At 40.5% G+C, this 22,802-nt stretch overlaps 1 protein-coding gene across 3 annotated transcripts in view; it reads left to right on the top strand.

Moving 5' to 3' along the window:
• Positions 1–13,160, top strand: part of LOC137661552 (cadherin-6) — a 54,100-nt gene extending 40,940 nt beyond the window's left edge. For 2 of the 3 annotated variants that reach the window (XM_068397144.1, XM_068397142.1), the window contains 5 exons: positions 2,912–3,048; positions 7,658–7,779; positions 8,584–8,701; positions 8,789–9,040; positions 12,670–13,160. In XM_068397144.1, coding sequence (XP_068253245.1) covers positions 2,912–3,048; positions 7,658–7,779; positions 8,584–8,701; positions 8,789–9,040; positions 12,670–13,160 — 1,120 coding nt within the window. The remainder of the gene's footprint in view (positions 1–2,911; positions 3,049–7,657; positions 7,780–8,583; positions 8,702–8,788; positions 9,041–12,669) is intronic. The other variant, XM_068397143.1, reaches the window with a different exon arrangement.
• The last annotated feature ends 9,642 nt before the right edge of the window (positions 13,161–22,802 follow it).

Raw genomic sequence — 22,802 nt, 5'->3', positions numbered from 1 at the left:
TGTCCTGAGGAGCCCCGGACCCCTGAGGCCTCAGAAGAAGTCAGGATAGAGGAGGAATCTGTCTTGGTTGATGAGGGCTGGGTCAGGGACCAATTAAGCAACCTGGACATCCATAAATCCATGGGCCCTGATGGGATGCACCCGCGGGTGCTGAGGGAGCTGGCGGAAGTCATTGCTAGGCCACTCTCCATCATCTTTGCTAAGTCATGGGCAACGGGAGAGGTGCCTGAGGACTGGAGGAAAGCGAATGTCACTCCAGTCTTCAAAAAGGGCAAGAAGGAGGACCCGGGTAACTATAGACCGGTCAGCCTCACCTCCATCCCCGGAAAGGTGATGGAGCAACTTGTTCTTGGTGCTGTCTCTAGGCACATCAAGGATAGGGGGATCATTAGGGGCACTCAGCATGGCTTCACCAACGGGAAGTCTTGCTTAACCAACTTGATAGCCTTTTATGAGGATGTTACCCGGTGGATAGATGATGGTAAAGCTGTGGATGTGGTCTATCTCGATTTCAGTAAAGCGTTTGACACGGTCTCCCACAGCATCCTCGCAGATAAACTGGGGAAGTGTGGTCTGGATGATTGGGTAGTGAGGTGGATTGTGAACTGGCTGAAGGAAAGAATCCAGAGAGTAGTGGTCAGTGGGACAGAGTCCAGTTGGAGGTCTGTGTCTAGCGGAGTCCCGCAAGGGTCGGTTCTGGGACCAGTTCTATTCAATATATTCATTAATGACTTGGATGAGGGATTAGAGTGCGCTGTCAGGAAGTTCGCTGATGACACAAAACTGGGAGGAGTGGCTGATGCGCTGGAAGGCTGCGCAGCCATTCAGAGAGACCTGGACAGGCTGGAGAGTTGGGCGGGGAGAAATTTAATGAAATATAACAAGGGCAAGTGTAGAGTCCTGCATCTGGGCAAGAACAACCCCATGTACCAGTACAAGTTGGGGGCAGAGCTGTTGGAGACCAGCGTAGGGGAAAGGGACCTGGGGGTCCTAGTGGACAACAGGATGACCATGAGCCAGCAGTGTGCCCTTGTGGCCAAGAAGGCCAATGGCATCCTGGCGTGTATTAGAAGGGGTGTGGTCAGCAGGTCGAGAGAGGTTCTCCTCCCCCTCTACTCTGCCCTGGTGAGGCCGCATCTGGAGTATTGTGTCCAGTTCTGGGCCCCTCAGTTCAAGAAGGACAGGGAACTGCTAGAGAGAGTCCAGCGCAGAGCCACGAAGATGATTAAGGGAGTGGAACATCTCCCTTATGAGGAGAGGCTGAGGGAGCTGGGTCTCTTTAGCTTGGAGAAGAGGAGACTGAGGGGTGACCTCATTAATGTTTATAAATATGTAAAGGGCAAGTGTCATGAGGATGGAGCCAGGCTCTTCTCAGTGACATCCCTTGACAGGACAAGGGGCAATGGGTGCAAGTTGGAACACAGGAGGTTCCACATAAATATGAGGAAAAACTTCTTTACGGTGAGGGTGACTGAACACTGGAACAGGCTGCCCAGAGAGGTTGTGGAGTCTCCTTCTCTGGAGACATTCAAAACCCGCCTGGACACGTTCCTGTGTGATATGGTCTAGGCAATCCTGCCCCGGCAGGGGGATTGGACTAGATGATCTTTCGAGGTCCCTTCCAATCCCTAACATTCTGTGATTCTGTGATTCTGTGATTTTAAACGTTTGTCAGAATCACATGTTTCAACTGGACTCTTCTATTCCCTGCTTCTTCCATGCAAGATCTTTCTCCGAAGTTAAGAGACACTGCACAGGCACTGGGAAATATGTTCAGAATAAGGGACATGTCATGCAGCTGCTCCTAAGGCAGAGCAGGGAACAGAAGTTTTTCTTCAGCCTCTGCATTCCTCTCATTTCTGTAGTGGCAGTAAACTCTGCCAGCCATTCTCCTGGCCCAGTTTTCATCTGACTGCATACCTTCTCAGCCGTGTTGCTATTCTTGCCTGGACACAAGGGACAGCAGTAGCTGCCTTGTCTCCATCAATGTGGCCTGCAAGAAGACCAAGGGAGTACATTGGGCTCTGTCCTGGATTGTACATCAGCACACATTTGGGCTTGAAACAAGAGCGGAATAATGCAATTATATTCTTGCTTTAGCAACATCAGAGACATATTTCTATTAAAACCTCCGTAATTTATGCAAGAATTTTCTCCTCAAGAGAGAAGAAACCAAGTCACAGCATTTGGATCATGGTGGTAGCACCCTCTCCCCTGAACTGGAGAGTTCTGCTTTTAAAGTTGGATTGAGTTCAGCAGAAAAAGCAAAAGATCATCTTGAAAATTTGAATCTGTATTTAGACTGAGCTCCTCCAGAGCTTGTTAGCATTCATTTTCACATCTAGCTACCATCACGCAGGGCTGAGCATGTTAGTTTTAATGAATTACAGCAAACCTTTATGTGATATATACTGTGGAATAATGAATCTCTGTTCCATGCCAACTTGGTTTTGGAGGGCACTCTTTTTAAACACTGGGAAGTAAAAGGCAGAAATGCACCCCAGCTGTCAAATGTTATATCAGAAATTATTTGGAACAGTTGAGATATCAAACCATAAAAAGAGGGTTTTATAATGGGAAAGCCAACTCAGCCTTAAAATAAACTTCATATCTTTCAGGACACAGACTTCACATTTCTCACTAAAAACAAAGCTTTGATGATTCTCAGAGGTATGTAAATTCCGCAGGAAATCATTTATTCAGTGACAATGCTCCACCTTCTAAATCAAACCTCCAATGTGTCATTATCCAGTAGCTCAGAACTAGCTCTTTGTGTGAATTTACTCTGAAGCCTGCGCCGAAAACAAAAGGCAACCCCAATTACTGTTTGATGTTTAGTCCTAGAAAATGGTTTAAGAACACAGAAATTAAAAGGAAAGCATTCTCCTAACCTCTGTCTCTGTATCTGCAGGTACTCCGTAGATCGACACACTGATATGGACAGAGTATTCAACATCAATTCAGGAAATGGTTCGATATTTACTTCAAAACCCCTTGACCGGGAAACACTGCTATGGCACAACATTACAGTAATAGCAGCAGAGATCAGTAAGTCAAACCTAAATACCACTGCTGTCCCTGATGTAATGAATTTAGCCTTCTAGCTGAACGTGTGGAAAGCACAACTGGACAGATGTCGGTTTATGTGGATAGTCCACTCAATACTAATGAAGAAGCAGAAACTCTGCAAGAGGTAGTCTGCAGTTTGGTGTTTACTAGGGACACAGTTCATGAAGAGCAGGGAGGAAAGGTAACAATTCTGTTTTCTAATCAGCAATAGCCATTTTCAATTTTGAACATGATTGTTGAATTCTGAAATTGGCATGCAGCAAGCAGGATGGTTTAAAGCCAAACTGCATTTAATGGCTGAACTCAGTATGATCCAGACTGAATATAGCACAGACTGGATGTTTTCAAGTAAGACTAAGGTGGATGGGCTGAGCTAGGTGCCCAGATCTTAATCAGTTTTAAGGATTTCCATTTTTAACTTCTTTCACATCCTTTGGTATTATGAGCTATAGTTACAAATCAGTCTGTCACTTAGTTTAGGATTGCTCAGAAGTAATCTTGTGATAATACTAGTCATGTTGATTTTAGGAACCAAAATGCCAGGGATCTAGATAAGGACACGTATGCTAGGTGGTCTTAATAAACAATCCTCTTTATTTTAATACATGCACTATAGGCATGTGACATGCTCAAATATTAATTAGGGAACGCAATTCTATTCCCTTTTGCAGAGTCACAGTGACTATGATTGTGATGCATGGTGGAATGGTAGATAGATCTAATATAAACACCAGTTCTATGATCGTCACAAAGTCTTTGTGCAACTCAGAGGCTAAATGGCTTTTTTTTTTTAAACATAATCTGAGACAATATAAGCTCTACTTTCTTATGTTGTGTGTACATGTATATGGCTCAATCACCTGCTGAACAGTGAGAAGAGCGTAACCGAGGAGTACTTGACTCCAGCTTTATTCTGTAGGTCTTTTTAAAACTGAAAACTGTTGTGAAACAATACTATTGAGGCAAGCAGATGGGGTGATGTAAAAGAGTAGTGGGCTGGAGCCTACAGGAAAAATGTTTCTTAACAGTTTTCTCCTTCTCATGAAAGTTTGTACCTTGTAATGCTAGGTATGTGGTTTCAGCATACCAAACACTGACTTCTGGCTGACTGTTAGTGAGGTGTTTGTGTTTCTATTGAGTCTTTGAAGAAGTGGTCTAGGGTCAAGAGTTGTACACTACAGACCAAGCTCCTGGGGAGAGAAGGAGGGAAAAGATAAACACCTAAAAAGGAAAGAATAGCAAGAATATTTAGGAAGCATACTTACATTGATTTCAGCGGAGCTGAAACAACACACAGTATAGAAAGTTGTATACTGTCTGAAAACCAGCTTAGCATCTATATGAAATTCTCATTTATTTCCTTGCCTCCTCCCCTAAGGACGGACCTTCTACTGGGCCAAACCCTCTCAACTAAACCTTTTGTGTCTGACACAGGCTTCTGTGTTAATTACCTGAATTAACCTGAATTACCTGATTCTTTAGTCTGAATCCTTCCTAGCTGCAACAAGCTACTTCCCAGGCTACGCTTCACTGAGTCTAGACCAAATTTGGGATAACTGGGGTAGATAGATACCTTCCAAAGGCAATTTTCTTGGTTGAAATGCAGCCACTCTTTAAACAAGCCTTGGTCTGATCCTGGATACCTCACAATTTTAGTCTCAGGAGATTAGACTGGAAAGCACCACTGCTTAATGCTTCTAGCTAAAACCAGTAATTTCTAGCAAGGCTAGCTAAAGTCCCAGTCCACTAAATTCCAGCTAATCGCCGATTGCTCTCAGTGACATACCATCACACCAAACTCCAGGTATATTTCACTGAAGTAGTCTAAAAGAAATATCCAGTCAAGTTACAGGCAGGATGCGCATTCAGATGGATGGATGCTTCCTTTGCCATAAAAAAAAGTTAAAAAGTTAAAGTCATAAGGAGAAACACCTTTCAGTGATGACTGTTCTTGATTTTATTTTACAGTAGAAAAAAAACAAAAATACGGAAGCTGCTTTGCCTTTAATTGTCTAGAATTGTCAGTAAGTACAGATAGCTCCATTTTTAATGTTCTTTTTCGCCAGTATGAGCTACAGTTTCTCAGCAGTCCAGAGAATCATGCTGTGAATGTTGCAAACAAATAGTTGGTGAAACACTGGGTCAATACATCTGCCACAATCAGAAGGCAAACTGGCAGTAAAACTCAGTACACGGGGCTACTGATTCACAGCTGCAGAATTACAGCTGATTTACTGGAGAGAATTCCTAGAGTATTTTTAAGTATTCTTTACTTAACACTTAAGGGTAAGTCAAACACTGGCAGGACTTTGAGGCTGTATTCAGAAAAAAAAAACCTAAAAAACTTCAACAGTTTGATCGCTGGCTCAACAGAAAACATACCACTATAGAGATTAATAGATTGAAGCAGTTCGTTAATTCTGTGGAGCTTTTTTTTTGGAGATGGAGCCCAGCGGTAATTACTGGATAACACAAACAAATTAACCTGCATCGATTAATTTGCAAAAATAATGTGAAAGATGACAAAAAAAAGTTGTAAACATGTATTTCAACTTACATTTCCATTAAATCAGAAAAAAGACCCATGTCCATAGAGCATAGAGTTTTTATGAAGCTACTATTTATTATAGTATCATTTAAATTGTGAGAATCTTAGGCACCTGGAATTAAGATGAAAATATGTAGCTCATGGTTCAAAAAGCAGGAAAGAAAACAATTGTTATTCTTGAGAGGAGAAGAAACACATTTGCCAATACGTTTGGATGTGTTTGTTAGAAAGGTATGCCCTTATAAAACAGTCTTGCCAATAGTCCTGCGACTTCAAATGAGTACCTTTGATTTCTGCCTATTATAAAAATTTAACATTTGTATTGATGTCTTTTAATATATAATTCAGCCTAGTCTATATTCTACATAAACTGTTATTTTATACATTGAATGAATTTAGCCCAGTGGTTCATATTTGAAAGTGGTTTATGCCTAATGGAATCACATTAACTTCAATGGGACTGTGGAGCTTTAAAGCACAATATTTTGTACAAATGACTGAGCTCTGTAATACAAATATACAGTGCCAATTTTGGAGAAGGCATTTTCAAATTTATAAAAATACAATAAACACAGTAATAGGACTTTTATTAAAGCCTAATTCAACAAGCTACTATAATGAATGCTTGTAGAAGCATACAGAGTCTTAGATCTGCTATATTTTATTGCACTATTCTTTTTTTCACTTGAATCATAGGTTAAAATGCATTAATAAACTATATTAACATGAGTAGGAAATCAACGTAGCAAAACTCAGTGTGAGCCCTCATTAAAGGGAAGGTGAAGGTATGTATTTTAAATGAAATTAATTCCAGTCACACTCATTCCATCATAGATTTCGCTCTCTCCCATTCCCACACCCACATACTCCCAGGCACTGAGATGGGTATGTCTGGGTGACCTAGCCTAGATCATTTTTTGTGTGCTATGGAGTATAAAGGACACCGATCAAGTCCTGGCAATGTCTCTTGGTTTCCTTTTGATTGGTGATGACAAAATTGGTTTGAGGGCAGGTCTTGTACCTTTTAGGAGTCAATGGTTGTTACGATATGAGTTTTTGCCTCAGAATCTTGCCTATTTCAGCATTCATGGCTCCTAAGCAAGGTTGCTGCCTGTTGCCTTTCTTCCTGATTTTGTGTGTCTTCATGACTAAAGCCTGTCTCCCTCCAACAGGAAAAGGAATGGTCCAACAGGACCAATAGTCCAACAGGAAAATGAATGGTCTATACGATGTGGTGCCTTTCCAAATGTTTTCATCTTTGTCTAGAAAGATGACAATATTTTCATCAGTATTTTATGCTCAGGAATATCCTTCTCAAATTCAATCTCTTGGCACTATACAGTCCCTATAGGGAAAACCCACCATGTTTACGTATGGGGATCTGCAGATTCTATATAGTGCTTTTGTTCTTCTGCTGATACGTGTTAGTGTTTACTCCAGAATATCAGCGAAATCAATTCACAACAGATTAGAAAATATCTGTGGTCACAGACACAGTTACTATTTATATAACATAATGGTAATCATGGTAACTTAAGGAACTGTGTCATGAGATTTGACAGAATATTATATATAACAGGTGGAGAGGAAAAAAAAACACTCAACAGCATCTTCATGACTCTTCAGTCTTCCTGTTTCAGAGTTGAGGAAGGGAGTACGTTCTAGAAACTTTGTTGCCACCAAACTGTGTCAATTAGGCTAGTAAATAGATTTCATTTAATACTACTATTATTTTTTTATATATATATCTCTCACACATACATTCATAATCGTACTTGGAGCCCTCAAAGGAATTTGTATACCCTGGACTCCTACCCAATCTTAACTGTATAGCTTACACAAAATCAGAGTAATGATAACACAGCACGATTTTGTGGAATTCACCCCATAATGAATTCCCCCAAAATCAATAGAATATCATTGGAGTGTTTTGAGTGAGAAGAATTAAGGCAATGAGACCCTAAGTCCATCCTTTTCTTCTCCTGTACTGAGTCAGTAACTGGTCTAAATAAAATATTCTTTCTGGTTTTATCATTTCAGACAACCCAAAACAAAGCAGCCGTGTCCCAGTGTTCATTAAGGTTTTGGATGTAAACGACAATGCTCCAGAGTTTGCTATGTTTTACGAGACCTTCGTCTGTGAAAATGCAAAGGCAGAACAGGTGTGTTGTCTGCTTGTACTAAGAAAATATTTCAAATTAATTAAGTTTTGCTGCTACTCTTGCATCACCTCATCAAGAGGTATACTTTGCATTGCATCAAACTGTTGGTTTTGCAAAATTAAACTGAACAGTGGCTGCACAGTATCTGATTACACTTAGTATTCTTGCAGCTAATGTGACAGTAGGTTTTACACTGATGTTTTCTGTACTGCACCTTGTTATTCCTGATTCTTTTTCATTCTGTGATTCTCTGCTTTATTCAGGCACCTCCACTTTTTCCTCCAAAAACTGTTTCAGGTCCTTAACTGTTACAGGTCCTGTCTGTGATATAACTATTTCCTGCCAGATAACTCTCACTCTACCAGTCCTATTACTAAATGGTTCAAAGTAGAGATAATTTGGAAGATTCAGCCAAACAATTCCTGTGACATGAGATTTGGGTAGATAAATATACAGTCAGCTTGGACTGTCTCACCATTCATCTCTATTGTTTGTCACATGCAAAGGTTTCCTACCCATCTGGAATGGCATCAACCCAAGCCCGCTCTTTAATTCAACCTGATTTTCCTGCCAATTTTCAAATTCATTATATTACTGGCTGATGGTATGGGATACAATAGCGTGGTGACCCTAAACAGTATCGCCAGCACATGGATCACTTTTCTTGAGCTCGCCATAGCAGCATCAGCTGCCTTAAAGCAGAAGAAAAAAATTAATACAATAAGATTGCTCTACAGTCCTGGAGTACATAAATAAGTGTAAGGTCTACTGACTTTGAAGATAATTTTGTTCTTATTGTTTCAGCTGATACAAACATTAAGTGCTGTTGATAAAGATGACTCTTACAGTGGACATCAGTTTTCATTCTCCTTAGCTCCCGAGGCAGCCAGCAGCTCAAACTTTACACTACAGGACAACAGAGGTGAATTTCTAGGAAGACTTTTCTTTATTATCTCATCCTTGCTTTCAGTCTTCAGATGAAGATTTAATGCGTGCTTTGTGTTTCCAGACAACACAGCAGGGATTTTCACCCGAAAAACCAGATATAACCGTCATGAAATGAGTACCTACTTCTTGCCAGTGGTAATATCAGACAACGACTACCCTATCCAGAGCAGCACTGAAACGGTGACTATTCGAGTGTGTGCTTGTGACCATCGAGGAAAGATGCTGTCCTGTAATGCAGAAGCCTTGATTCATCCTACTGGTCTTAGCACTGGAGCTCTTATTGCCATTCTTCTCTGTATCATTATATTACTCAGTAAGTAGCTCAGAAGCATTTTGTTCTTTTCATGGTTATTTTGCATTGCTACAAGTGATTATACCAAGGCTAGGACAAGAGCAAAGCAAAGACATCCTTGTCTTATCCTGCATTTATATTATTGTATTTCCTCCTCTGAGGGCTGCTACAGATATGGTATATAGAACACATCCTATTTAATCTTAGTTATATAAAAGTTAGCCGTATCCAAGCAAGATGAGACAGCTGGGCTCCACGCTCTGGTCAATGGAAAGAGATAGGCACCTGTAGAGAGACATTCATCCCATCCCCGTATTGGTATCTGAGGTGGACCAAACTAATCATCCTCTGCAGGTGTCCATCTCTTTCTGTTGATCGTAGAAGGAGGCCAGATACTTCGTTTTAAACAATTAATTTCCCATGTCTAAACTGAGGAGAAACAAGTCTCAGTGTTTTTGTTCTGCTGGAAAGGATGCTGAAAATGGGTGGCTACTAAAGCACTCTCAAAAGCTGCAGGGTCCTCCCTTTCAGGCACCTGGGAATATGAAGAGGTTGGATCCTGAGTGTGCAGGATGTACAGATCTCTGGCTACAGCACTTACAGGTGGACAACATCTATTTTTTTATAAAAATAAGGACAGTTTGCAACATCTCTTAATTCCTCTTGCTTAGGTTCCACCTCTCTTGTACAGCAAACAGACATGATCAGTCCCTCGGCCATTAGCCATAGTCTTTTCATCTGGGGAGAACTGTACAATGAACACAGGCAGTTTTTTGGCAGGCATTATTAGTCACCTTTAGCATCTGGCCAGGAAAGAAGGGAGCCAGCCCAATATTATAACAGTAGGGTCAAGCAGGGGAGAAAATGTTTCCTCAGTGATTGCACTTCTTTCTACCATACTCGTATCTTCATTGGACATGCTCATAATCACCGCAGAATCATCCTGATCTTTACTATTAAAAAATTTCCCTCTCCAGTGATGAGTCAAAGACCATGTTGTGATTCTCAGACTTTAACAATATAGTCATGGCTTGCCCAAATAAGCACTATCCTATTTTCAGAAAAGATTCCCACAATAACAATCTTACCCTTAATTCTTCATTAAATTCATTTTTCAAAATATGGTATCATTGCCTGTAAGGGCTGAGCTCACTTTGTATCAAGTTCCTTACCAGAAAAAGAAATCTAATGCTGCAGATAGTCTTGCACTTCTTAGTACAACTGTGCTCATTAATATCAGTCTGACATTAAACGATTTCCTGTTTTATGTCAGTCGAAAATAATTGATTCTGTGTGCTAAGCAGCACTTTATGTCAATTACTGCTCACGCCACCATGCACCATAAGCAGATTTTCAATTAACTCAGCTATATAATTTTCTATTTTCAGGCTGGTTGCAGGGTTTGCATGTGCAACCACTACTGAGTGAAAAACAATACTCTGGGCAGACCTGAACCACAACTTACAGTTTAGCAGCAACAAAAGTACCTGAAAATTGCTAGGATTATTTGCAGTTTGAGTAAATCTAGTGGCTTATCTGGAAGCCTCAGGTACTGCTAAACACTGACATGCAAATAAAGGTGACGTACTTTAACATATAACTTCTAAGGGGTTTTTTTTTCCTGGAAGTTCAGCACAAAATAAGAAAACCCAAGTATCAGACATGTGACATAATTATCAAAGACTAATCTTTGTATATTCTGTGTAACACTGTTTTTGTTAATGAGCTACTTCAGCAACCATTCCATGTAAAAACTATCATTCTTACACTTTCTCAGATCGTTCTACTGCTCACTATTCCCAAAGCCCATTCAAAATAGACACTGTGTTTTTCAAGTTCTCTAAAATTTTCTCCAGCTATCTCTGTTCTCTCACATAGACCTTTCCCCAATCCTCCCACATAGTGTCACAGCCTTATGCTCTTAAGGAAGAGAATTCTCTCTTACTGCATTTTTGCACAGCAGCACAAAGAAGCATCGCTCATATTAGGACCTTTACATAACACCATAAGTAAATCCTCACCATTAGGGTGAGAGCCCGAAGCTTTCACCATCTGAACCAGCCCTCCTAATTCCTTCAGTTTCACCACCTCACTTATTTCCTTTTAACTCTCATTAACAGATGTTCTCCCTTACTCACACTATTCCTATGGTAAAGACACAGCAGGAATTAGAGCATTTTCCTACTTTATCGTGTCTTTTGGGGATGGAGAGAAAGAGTATGAGACTCTTCCACAATACACTTGAGCACACCTACAGATAGCACCTTGCTCTAAGCCATCCTGCAAGGAAGCCCATCATTTAAAAAAAAAAATCAACTTTTTGTCTGTTGAAGGAAGCTAAGAAAGACAAGTTTCAATATGCTAAAATTTTGTTTGGGAGATGTCCTTAGTCCTTGGCATTGCCCTTAACAGGGTTACAAATGAGGAAGGGACTGCCAAAAAAAAAAAAGCCTTTAATGTTAGTTACTGTGCCTTGACTCACATACCATTTTAGAAACACGGCTGACATGAAAGGTAATTTTGATCCACCTTATCATCTCATATCAATGCGTTTAGGCATTTTCTGCTTTGCTTTGCTTTGTTGTGAAAGAACTATAAAAAGACAGAAAGATGTGTCTTTTCTTGGAGCTTGCACAGCAGAGCTGAAATACTGGGCGCTGTGGACCTCAGACTACCAAAGCAAAGGTGGTAGTAGCAATACATCCCTGTTCCTTGCCGCTGTTCATTTGTAAATATTCAGCCATTTACCATCTTAAGGTAGAATCCAGCTAAGAAATCTGAAATTAGCTTCTAAAGGAAATAAAGTGTTGAACAAATCCCCTTCCAGCCTCTGTGCCCACTTCTCCAACAGTACCGGGGATCATTATTGAGTAAAAATATTTAAATTTGGATCAGGGCCTTGGAAAGTGTTCCTGCCCTACAAATAAATGAAAAATTTATGTATATATACACACACACACACTTTAGCATGAAAGGCATAAAATATCTGTTTGAGAAATCTCATGCAGATTAAAAAATACCATGTCTCATCAGTCTAAGATTGAAGTAATGTACTTTTTAAGGCGATGTACATTGTTGTAAAAACATGCCAGGGAAGTTAATAAAACTTGGACTTTGTGCTGGCTGAAAATCCACTCCACATTCCCAGCTTTTTTCCAGAGGAGGATAGATTTACTTATCTTGAAATGCAGCTTTGCTAACCTATTATCATAGCGCAGGAGATACCAGCCTTTTCCATAGCACAAGTTGCATCTCGTCCCAGGAGTTCAAGGTAAATAACATCTGATGTTACTTATTTTGGAGAAAGTGTTTCTTCCTTCTCAGCTCACATGGAACTAGTTCTGTTCTCAAGGCGACAAAATTGCTATATGACTCTGGGTGAAAATGTGCCTACTGACAAAAAGACACTCCACCTAGCTTCTTACAAGCTTGACGTCTCCTTTCTTCTAGTGCATATCTATGCCATTTCGTGTCCCAAGGTACTCACAGGCAGAGCAAGCACAGTCTGAAAACCTGACGTGCGTGTTTGCAGCTTTGCAAAACATCTTTTAAAACTTTGAATTTGAGCAGAGACGCAGCATTTCTCTGGGTTTTAATGGAGTTAGGGATTAACCTTTCCCTTTCTCTTCCCCTGTTATTTTTGTTTCCAGTTACAGTGGTGCTGTTTGCAGCACTGAGACGGCAGCGGAAAAAAGAGCCTTTGATTATTTCCAAAGAAGACATCAGAGATAACATTGTCAGTTATAATGATGAAGGTGGTGGAGAGGAAGACACCCAGGCGTTTGATATTGGCACGCTGAGGAATCCCGAAGCCATAGATGATAACAAATTACGCAGAGACATTGTGCCAGAAACACTTTTTATGCCACGGCGGACTGCAACAGCGCGAGATAACACAGATGTCAGAGATTTCATTAACCAAAGGTTAAAGGAAAATGATACAGATCCAACGGCACCCCCATATGACTCGTTAGCAACCTATGCGTACGAAGGTAATGGTTCTGTGGCCGAGTCCCTCAGCTCTTTGGAGTCAGTGACTACGGACGGAGATCAGGACTACGATTACCTTAGTGACTGGGGGCCTCGGTTTAAAAAGCTGGCAGATATGTATGGCGCAATGGACAGTGACAAAGACTCTTAATATGTTGCCTTTTTTTTCTTTTTTGTTTCCCTTCCTCATTTTCAGAAACAGCATTGAGATATGTGAAGTGGCTATTTCTTTCTATTTCTCCACAGCTGTATGAAAGGGTTCTCTGTTCTACCTATTCGAATTGTCTAATGACTGCAGTCTGTGTGAATCAGCCGTCAGAAAACTTTTTCTAGTATCATTTTATGAGCTTCCAAGAGGCAAAATTCTTATTTTTTAGTGCATCCAGTTTACCAAGCCAATCTTACAGGCACCGCAGTGGTGGAAGGGAAAAAAAAGATCAGATGGGGAACAATATTTTTACTTGTTCTGCTTATATTGTAAATTGGAGTATATTACTGTTTAAGCTCACTTGCTCTTTTTACTTGTATTCAGACTATTCAGCTCAGACGACTGCTCTGTCGATTGTGTATTGCACATCCCAATGTATTGAGGTATCCTAGTTTACCCTATGTATTATAGTCAAAAGTAGTGGTGATGGAATGAAGGTTTATTATACAAGTAGAGTAAGCCGAGAAAAAAACATCAAACATGCATTTTACTCATGAGGAGGGTAGAAAGGCTTAATGGTAATTTAAACCTAAGTGTTTTTCTAGAACTCGACATTGCCCTCAGTGCACTGAATCATACTGACACACATATATATATTTCATTGACTGCTATGTATATATTCTTCTGACCTAGCATTGCTGGAGAGACGTGTGCGTGTGTGTGTGGTCAGTACCCCCAATATCTAATTCTTAGATGGTTTCCCGGTTCCAACCCAGACTTGCCTTCTGATATGGGGAAAGTCATCTAAACCAACTCCAGATTAGATCATGACTTGGAGGAAGGAGCAGATCGTAACTGTGCTTTTCTTTTTACTTCTTCGGTCAGCCTCTACATGCACATCAGTTCAGTGACAGCCACTGCACTAGGGAGGTGGCAGTCAGGCTTTTCATATCCATCTACTTCTTCCTGTTCTCATGTGCAGGAGGGGAGTAGTAGCCTCAAGGTGACTGCCACCAGCTAGGGCAAAAGGAGCAACTGCAAAGGAGGAAAGAGTGCTTTTTTTTGTCCTGATCTTCCCTGCCTGGATGCCCAGGGTGGCTTCCCAACTCATTATCTGCCCAGTTTTGCTATCTGTAAAGTGGGGAAATAATGCCTACCTCATCAGCAAGAATTATATAAGTCATTTGGAAAGTGCTTTAGAGATGGAAAATGCTGGCATTTTGCCAGAGGAAGTAATTTCTCATGCTTTTGGGGGGTTGTTTTATTTTTTTTTCCCAGATTCAAGCCCTGAATGCATAAGCAAGCGAGAATCAATTGTCATTCCAGTGGCTTGAAAAGTAGGGTTTATAACTATAACTCATTTTTTTTAAATAAACTACTCAGCCAGCTTTGTTAAAGACTTCACCAAAAGGTAAAATTTTAATCAGTTCTCTCTCTGTGTGTTTAACTGCTTTGCCAAGCTAAGTAATTTTTGTCCAGGGGTGGGGTGGAGAAAGATGCCATGGTCTCAGGCCAAAACAATTTTCTTTGCAGCTTGTGCACCACTCAGTATTTCTGTTGGTTTGTCAAATGCGTGCAGTTGCTGCTCTTCACATTCAGCCGTCTAGGAGAGGCTATGTGGAAGAAACCCTAAGGGGCTGCCATGGGACATATCCAATTCCAGGAGCTAAAAGCAGCCCTCTGTCCCAAAGTAGAGACACAGCCCATGGCACTGTGCCAAGGAAAGAAGGAATTTTTTTTTTTTTAATATGCCTCATACATTACTAATCTCATTTATTTCATTTTGAAGCAGTATTTAATACCAGAATTACAGGTGTGGATCTATTTTCACCCTCCCCCGGATATTAAGTGAATCAGTTTGAAAACTAAACAACAGCTCCAATTTACTCTAAAAATAAAGAGAGAAGGAAAAAAAGTTAATAAACAGAAAATTAAAAGGGATTAAAAATTAATCCCTGGAATTCATTACTCCTAGAGAGTTAAATAAAGAGAGCAGTAAGATTCCAGTGTATTAGACTTTTACAAGCACGACGACATAATTTCAGGTTTTGTGAACTGGCTCCCAGTGAGGAGGATGAGCCAGCCAAGCTGCAGTGCCCGGCTAGGACTGGGAAGGACTCCTTCGCAGTGGGGAGCACTGCACATTTACAGGTTTAGGGCAAGCCAGCTAATGGCTTGCAGATGCCCAGCATGATAGATTAGATGGGTTTACAGAGTGGAGGAGCCCAGAGTTTCAAAGGGTGCTGAGCTGCCGGTCTTCCTAATGGAAGCCTCCCACGGTGCTTCAGTCCAGCAGAGTGAGGTGCCCAACTCCATTGCTTAGAGGGGCTGAGCCTGTCATGCCCGTCACAACAGCAATGGCACAGCCAGGCCCTTAGTATGTCCTCCTGAGGGCCCCTCAGCAATTTAAGATGATAAAAGCCTTTGAAAGTCTAACCCTTCATGGCTTCCTTGAAATCAGAGCATCCAGGAGGCAACATGTCCAAAACCTCGTCAGGAGGGAACATCTGGATTTCAGATACATGGAGGAGCAGCAGAGGCTCAGCACCACCTGCCACAGGTCCTTCACTCTGGGCTGCTCTCCTCATACAGTCAGTGGAGACAGCGTACCCCTCAGGGGGCTCTTCCGAATGTCTCCCGAGCACACGCCCGTGTCTCACCCTTCATTGCACGGGGTTGCCTTCAGCAAATCGCCTCAAGCTCAGAGTCCAGCCAGGTGCCCAACATGAGCTGGTGAACTGTCCCTTCCCCTCCCCAGACCCCGAGGAAAGAGATTTGTGGGCAGAGGGGATGGCAGAGGTGGCTGTGAAACTGCGCACGTACTTGGCCCTGTGAGCCACCCCCAGCTCACAGGGAAGAGGGAGTCACCGTTGCTTGGCTGAAGACAGACCTTGCACCCTGAAAGGGCTGGGCCACCCTGCAGGTCAACTTGCATTAGTTACTCTTTGGGGTAGAACAACAAGACAAGAAGATCACTTATCTCCTTGTAACTACTTTCCTATGCTTGTACAGTGATTTTGTCTGATTTAGTGATGTTAGTAGCAGTCCAAGCGCAAGTTTTGTTGTTTTTTAAAAATTTTTTTTTTTCATTTTAATTGAAAGCTGGTTTTATCTTGTCCATTGAGTGACACAGTAAATAATAGAGAGTGGCTACTTGTGCCTGTTGTGTAAATATATATAAAATTATGTTATGTCACCACAAATATGGTGCCTGAATAGCAAATGGATTCTTCTAAGAAAATTCAAGGCAAACTTGCATCCAAATTATTATTTCTGCTTCTAGGGTTTAAGGTCTATTTTTTTTCCTGCAAATTAGAGAGCTATAGCATCTCTCACACAGCAAGAAGAGTTCAATTCTGTCTTTTCTTCTTGCTTGGCAGTACCACAAAGTGCAATTGATAAAATCAGTACTGCATATTAAATATTGAAAGTGCCATATTGTAGTGAATACAAAACTTTGTAGTAGTATTTCTTTGCACTTTGTTGCATGCCGGCGTGCTAAATGATAGAAATGAGTATTTAACAATGCTTTCATACAATGCTGGAATTGTCATTTATAGATAAATAAGTGTTAGACTATGGGCTAAGGTGGGTTTCAAGGCTGTTTTGAGCCTGCTCTTCTTACAACCACACCTGTTTGGGAAGAAATATTCTTAGGAAGTTTAGCTAAGCCAGGTAGAGAGATGAGCGATGCAGTTGGCTTTTAATTTGGAAAAGCATTTTATCTAATAACAGGGGACCTACCAAAAGATACCAAGGAATTCAGTGGAGTTACCATGAAACTGGGGTGTGTTTACATGGGAGATTTTTCCAGCCTTGCTACTGCAGAACAATAACATCTCTAGACTTGAAATGGAATAAAGTTTCTAGTATAGCTATTTCATCCCATCTCCCAGAACAGCCACTTTATTCCAGAAAAATTATTTTTTTACTCCAGAAGAATGATTATTTCAGGTTAAACCGATTCTATCCCACAGCAGCACCAGTATGGGGAGACACAGCAGCACATGCCTACAATGCAGTTCTGTCAGGACATCTCTCTGTGCAGACAAGTGCTTGGAAGAGAGCTGAGGCAGAAACTTGCAGTGAGCTCTGGACAAGGGAATTTGGGGATTTCCGCAGGGCTCTACTGACAGTACCACAGGACTGGGATGTGTTCCCAAACCTGGTGTAGATGGAGGTGCATCTAACCATGAGAAAAACAAGTTGTCAGTGTTTTTCTGTTATTGCTGGTAAAAAAATTGCTGGGAAAGATTCTGAGTAGAAGAACATGCCACCTGTACCAACACCAGTATTTTCTAAATCTGTCCTAAGAAACAGATATATTTTTTTCTGACTTTTTTTATTTTGTTAGTTGTCAGGTCTTACTTCATTCTATTGACAGGTGTTTCCTAGCTGTTAAATGTGAATGGGAGTGGCAACCTTCAAATGATCCCATTTTGGAAGTAGCAGGCTACATTACAAGGCACAACATTTCCATTTCTCTGTCACAAAACAAACAAAAAAATCCCACAAAAACCAACTAACTGAATGTCTGTAGTACCATAAAGAGCAGAAGAGTCATAAAGAAGTAGAGCAGGGAGAAATGGCTTTGGGAATGTGTGTTTGCACACGTAAAGTATGAATAAAAAGAAGGGAAATAATGAACATTGGAAGCTGGTCACATTTCAAAACCAGACTTATCCATGTTGAGCAAGGTCAACAGTTCACAGTCACTTCTAACACTTCCAGGCTTCCTACAGCAGCCAGAGGGAGATATGCATGGGATAGGAAGAAAGATATCATCTTTTTCAGATCAAGCAAATTAAATTCAGGCCATTTCCATGCAGATCTCTAGGAAAGAAAGTCCCTTTGCCATGATTATTATTAAAATATGTTACATTTCTGCAGCAGATCTGCAGCAGATGGCCTTCGCCAGGGTGAATTACAGACAGTGATTCTGAGCAGGTAACTCTCTGTGAACACCAGCATGTTAGCTCTTCCTGCAAGCATCTGTTTTAAATCTCTCCATGTTTCCTTTGGCTATAAGTAATACTGAAGTGTTTCAGAAGACCACTGTCCCAACTGGGTGCTGCCATCCCCTGCCCATTTGTGTTTCAATTAACACTTCAGTCTGAGCTCCCTGGTCAACGGAGAGCTGACAAATTAACAGTCATTACGCTACTTCCAGTGACTATGAAGTACGTCGTAAGTTGTGAAAGGCAGGCTTTTTTCCACGCCCCCCCCATACCTGTGAAACAGTAGCCTCCTCCAATAAATTTCAAAACCACAACGGTTTTTATTTTCATTTTAGTCTTCAGAAAGACTTGTTTTCTTAGAGATTGTTTCTGTACTTAAATAAGAGGAACAAAAGCATATTTTAAGGTCTACAGCCCCATGCATTGCTCCAGAAGGAGAGCAAAAAGCACAGCAGCCAGCGCATGTTTTAATGCCAGTGTCTCCCCTCAGCAGTTTTATTTAGGCACAGCTGAAACAATCTTAGTCCTGCCCATCATTTTGCAAAATTACACTTTTCAGAGCAGACCTGCCTTTGTCTTACACTAAACACTTTCCCAAACAGTTCAAAAATTCAGCCGTAGGTATCCAAAAGCCACATCTGGTGTTACAGGGAGTACAAGAGTCAGAGAACTGGGAGTTTCAGGAAGAAGAACAGAAAGCGAATTGCATGGCGGGGTTGAGGGAAGGTAATCAGTCATATGCAAGGCAGGCCCATGGCACACACAAGCCACAAAGCTGTCATATTATGCGTAGAGTTACTGTATTTCAGAGGAGTTTTACAGAATCTGCTCTTATATTTTTTCTGCATGTGTCTTTTGCTTTCTTTAAAACAAAAAAAAAAAAAAGAAGAAAAAACCACGAAGCTGCTAACTTCAAATTTCTCCTTCCACAAAGTCGGTTTGACAAATAAGGCATAAGACCAGCATACAGAGAAATCCTTTCCACTCCCATGGGCTTTTTGACCTTTCCTATGAGACTGCACTATTTATGTAAATATACCTGGAGACACTTTCTATAAGCTTTTAGTTTTCTATGATCTATTACTTTAGTGTTTATTAAAGAAACAAATGTATAGAATTATTAAGCATTCAGGTGAACACAACAAAGAAGCAACACTGCAAACACAGAATTGTTTTTGATTTTGACACATTAAAAACTTTTCAGAATCACTGTAGTGTTTTAACTCTGTGATTACTTTCATTGCTTTGAAAAATTGAACCTAAAAGAAAGGCCTTATAATAAATGCTATGTGCATCTTAACTGTGTTACTGAGCAAAATCAATCTGGCAAAATCCTATTGCGATTTGTGATTTTTAAACCCTTAAAATAAATGCTTTTCAGTATTGATTTTTTTTAATTAAAAATACTTCCAAGCATAAATTGAAACTGATGCTGCCACCTGCAAGATTTACTTGCTGGCATGCTCCAGCCACACAGTCTCCCATGATGTCATCCCCTGGTCGTGGCAAGGGAGCCTCAGCATCAGATGGATCTGGTCACTGCTCAGCACAGAGGGACATTTGCGGGCAATAAGATTTTTGTCACCCAAGAGATTTACACCCAGAAGTTTCTCTGTGTTGCAGAGGGACCCATGCTGGAATGATTATCTCTTCTGCAGTGTGGTTGGGCAATTTGTTATGGTCAGATTGCAAGTGCGCACCCTCTCCCTTACATTTCCTGTTCACTGTACTGGCTTCTTTTTTGGGGGTGGGGGCAGGGGGAAATGAAATTTAAGGATTTAATAAGAAACCAATTTGAACAACAATTTCTCACAGACAGAGTGAATTTGCCTTTTTGCAAATTGATTTTTGTAACGAGTTATTTATATGATACTACTTAATAAATTGTTTTTTCTAACTTGTTTTTTTTTTCCGAATGCTCTCAATCTTTGGTTTGTATTTACAATGGTATCATAAAGATGAGCCTTTGAAAAGATTCTGCAGTCACTTTTAAGACACAGGGGTAAATTGACTCAGTCTTTCAAATGCCATTTGTAAGTGTCTGGCTTGCAACATGCTGTAAGAGCAGTAGGATCACTATTCTGTGATCAGTGAGGCCTCCCAAAAGAGTGATATAATTTCAGAAGGCATCATTCAGTGATGCTTACTATGAGGAAGATATCAGTCTATGATCACAAGCCAAATTTTAACTAGCTAAGGTTTCCCAGGTAATGAGCAGGAGCTGTGTTGAAGTAAAGCATGTGAAACACCTTCCTTGAAGCATATAAAGATCATATGATTTATAATAGCACTGTGCAGCTATTTGCCTTTCATTGTGTGAGGTCCCCAAAAGACTTTAATGCGGGGTTCACTTATGGAGAGTCCAAATGTTATTTGCAATGTCTTTTTACATAAGGAGAACAACCTCCAGAGAAAGTTATTCATTTTAACATTTCCCTAATAAAAGATCTGTCTACATCTCCAGAAATTCCACGTTTAAATTTCTTCCTAAATACAAGGACAAAGAAAAGAGTGGGAAAGGTCACACCAAAGCAGTACTTCACAAAAGCATTAAAACAAACCACAAAAAGCAACTAGTTTAACACTGAAACCCGTAAGTGGTTTATGAAAGAACTGAGTAACTTTTGTAACCGATGAGAGCAATCAGCCTAAACATCAGCCTGCAATATTTGGTGGACCTCCAGAAGAAAACTTCTGTATGCATAGCCCAAGAAACCAGCTTTTTTAGACACTCAAGAGTAGATCATAACGCTATAAATACACAGGTCTACATAGTTAAATACTTTTCGTTATCTCATTCTCTGAACACCAAGTCACAGAAACTAAGCACTGCACTGTGCATGGAGGATGTATCTACTTGCTCTCCACACCCTCCAGTAAGGACACACACTTGCAGGTGCAAGCAGAGAGAGGCTGCAGTTACCTCATCTCCTCCCTCAGTTATTTTTTGCATTAGAGCAGCCCTACAAGATTTCACAAAACATCAGCTTGAGCTTTTCATTCTCTAAACGAAGACAGTAGCAGCAGCAGGAATCCTGGTTGTGCACCTAATGAGAGGTGGCCCAGGCTCTGCAACCCTCCACGTGTGCTGAGGCTCTGAGTGCCAGAAGCAGAACAGAAGGACCCTACCACTTTTATTTACATGAGAGGAATCTGCCATATTTCTTATCTTCTTATTTGATTTAACGTATCAAAGAGCATTTCAATCACAAAGAAAAGTCAACTAAAGGCTAGCATTTCAGCCAGAAGACATACTTGATTCTCAGACATTAATTTACCAGGTTTATCTGTGTAAAATAACTCCCCCCCCAACAAGCAGCATAAACCACGAACCATAATCTTTCATTAATACTACCAAAGTCGTCAGAGACAAGTTAGCAAGACAAGCCGTTAAAGCCTACAGACTCTTACTTTTAAAAAGTTTAACCATTCCTTGTTGAATTTCACTGACAGCTCAAACAAGGAAACCAAAGAAAAGAGTAATACAGTTAACTGATACTTTAATACTTGCATAAAAATTGCAGGAATGATCACTTACATGAGCAGCCAAGTGAATTCACTGTTGGTTCTTCCAATTTTAATCTCAGATAATGTTACTTTTGATGCTGTAAATGAAACCCAAGTTTGCTGGATAAAGTAAAGACATTTTTAAAAAAAAAGTACATATTCTCATCCAAATCCTTTGAAGCCTTTCCTCTTTCTTACCAGCACTAGTACATCTTTCCTTGTTTTTAGCACAGCCAGCTATCTAGCAAATACCCACCCTCTACATTTTCTCTTCTCCAAACTGACCACACCAACTAACAGGTTAATAGGTTCTCAGCAGCTGTCTGTCCCCACACCAGATCCCCAAGCATCTCTGTCCCTGCAATCAGAAAAGCTGATTCCACTTTCCTTATTCCCCACAAATTAGAAAGCAAACATGAGCATTGTCAGAAGTCCTCAGTACTCACTATTTCAGAATCACTCTAGTACTCATTACGCATTTTTTAATCTTGGTAAACCACAGAGTGCACAAAACCACGTATATTTTTGTTAGCTGTGGAGACACTCATGGCCTGATAGGACCTTACCATGTATCTTATTTTATTAAAGCAAAAGAGAAAACCTTACTAGGGTCAAGGGAACAGAGTCAGGAAGACTGTATTCAAGGGGACAGACATGCTGACATGAATCTTCCAAAAAGCTTTGGGGTGGTTGATCCTTTATAAACAGGAAAAAAAAAAAGAAAGAACCCTCCAAAAAAACAAACCAAGAATCACCTTTATACAGCTTTCCTTGTACCCCCTGCTGGAACTTTGCCTTTCTTAACTCAAAACTTTGCTGGCTGTCTGCTCATGCATGCATCTTAATTAATAAACAAATTAATAAATCCCCTCCTGATTGCTTTTACATGTTTTTCTAAACATCTGCTTCTACCTACATTGTTAGACAAAGCTGCTCTCTTCTACAACTCAGTTGGGGAACTTATTTCTTTCTCTCTCTCAGGATGCAATTGGGTATTTCACGTCAATTATCTTAATTGGAAGCAAGCGGTAACCCATTTCCCAATTACAGCTCCAGCTTATTAGAATAAACAAACTCTCAAACCTCCTTTAATAAAATAGAACAAACAAACTCTCAAACCTCCTTTAATAAAATAAAACCAAAAACGCCCACAAAGTACAAACCTAAACTTTGGTAACAA

Source organism: Nyctibius grandis, chromosome 3 (assembly GCF_013368605.1).
Source record: "Nyctibius grandis isolate bNycGra1 chromosome 3, bNycGra1.pri, whole genome shotgun sequence".
NCBI classification, from domain to species: domain Eukaryota; kingdom Metazoa; phylum Chordata; class Aves; order Nyctibiiformes; family Nyctibiidae; genus Nyctibius; species Nyctibius grandis.
The sequence above is the reverse complement of the archived record's forward strand: the minus strand, read 5'-3'. Positions and strand labels throughout refer to the sequence as shown.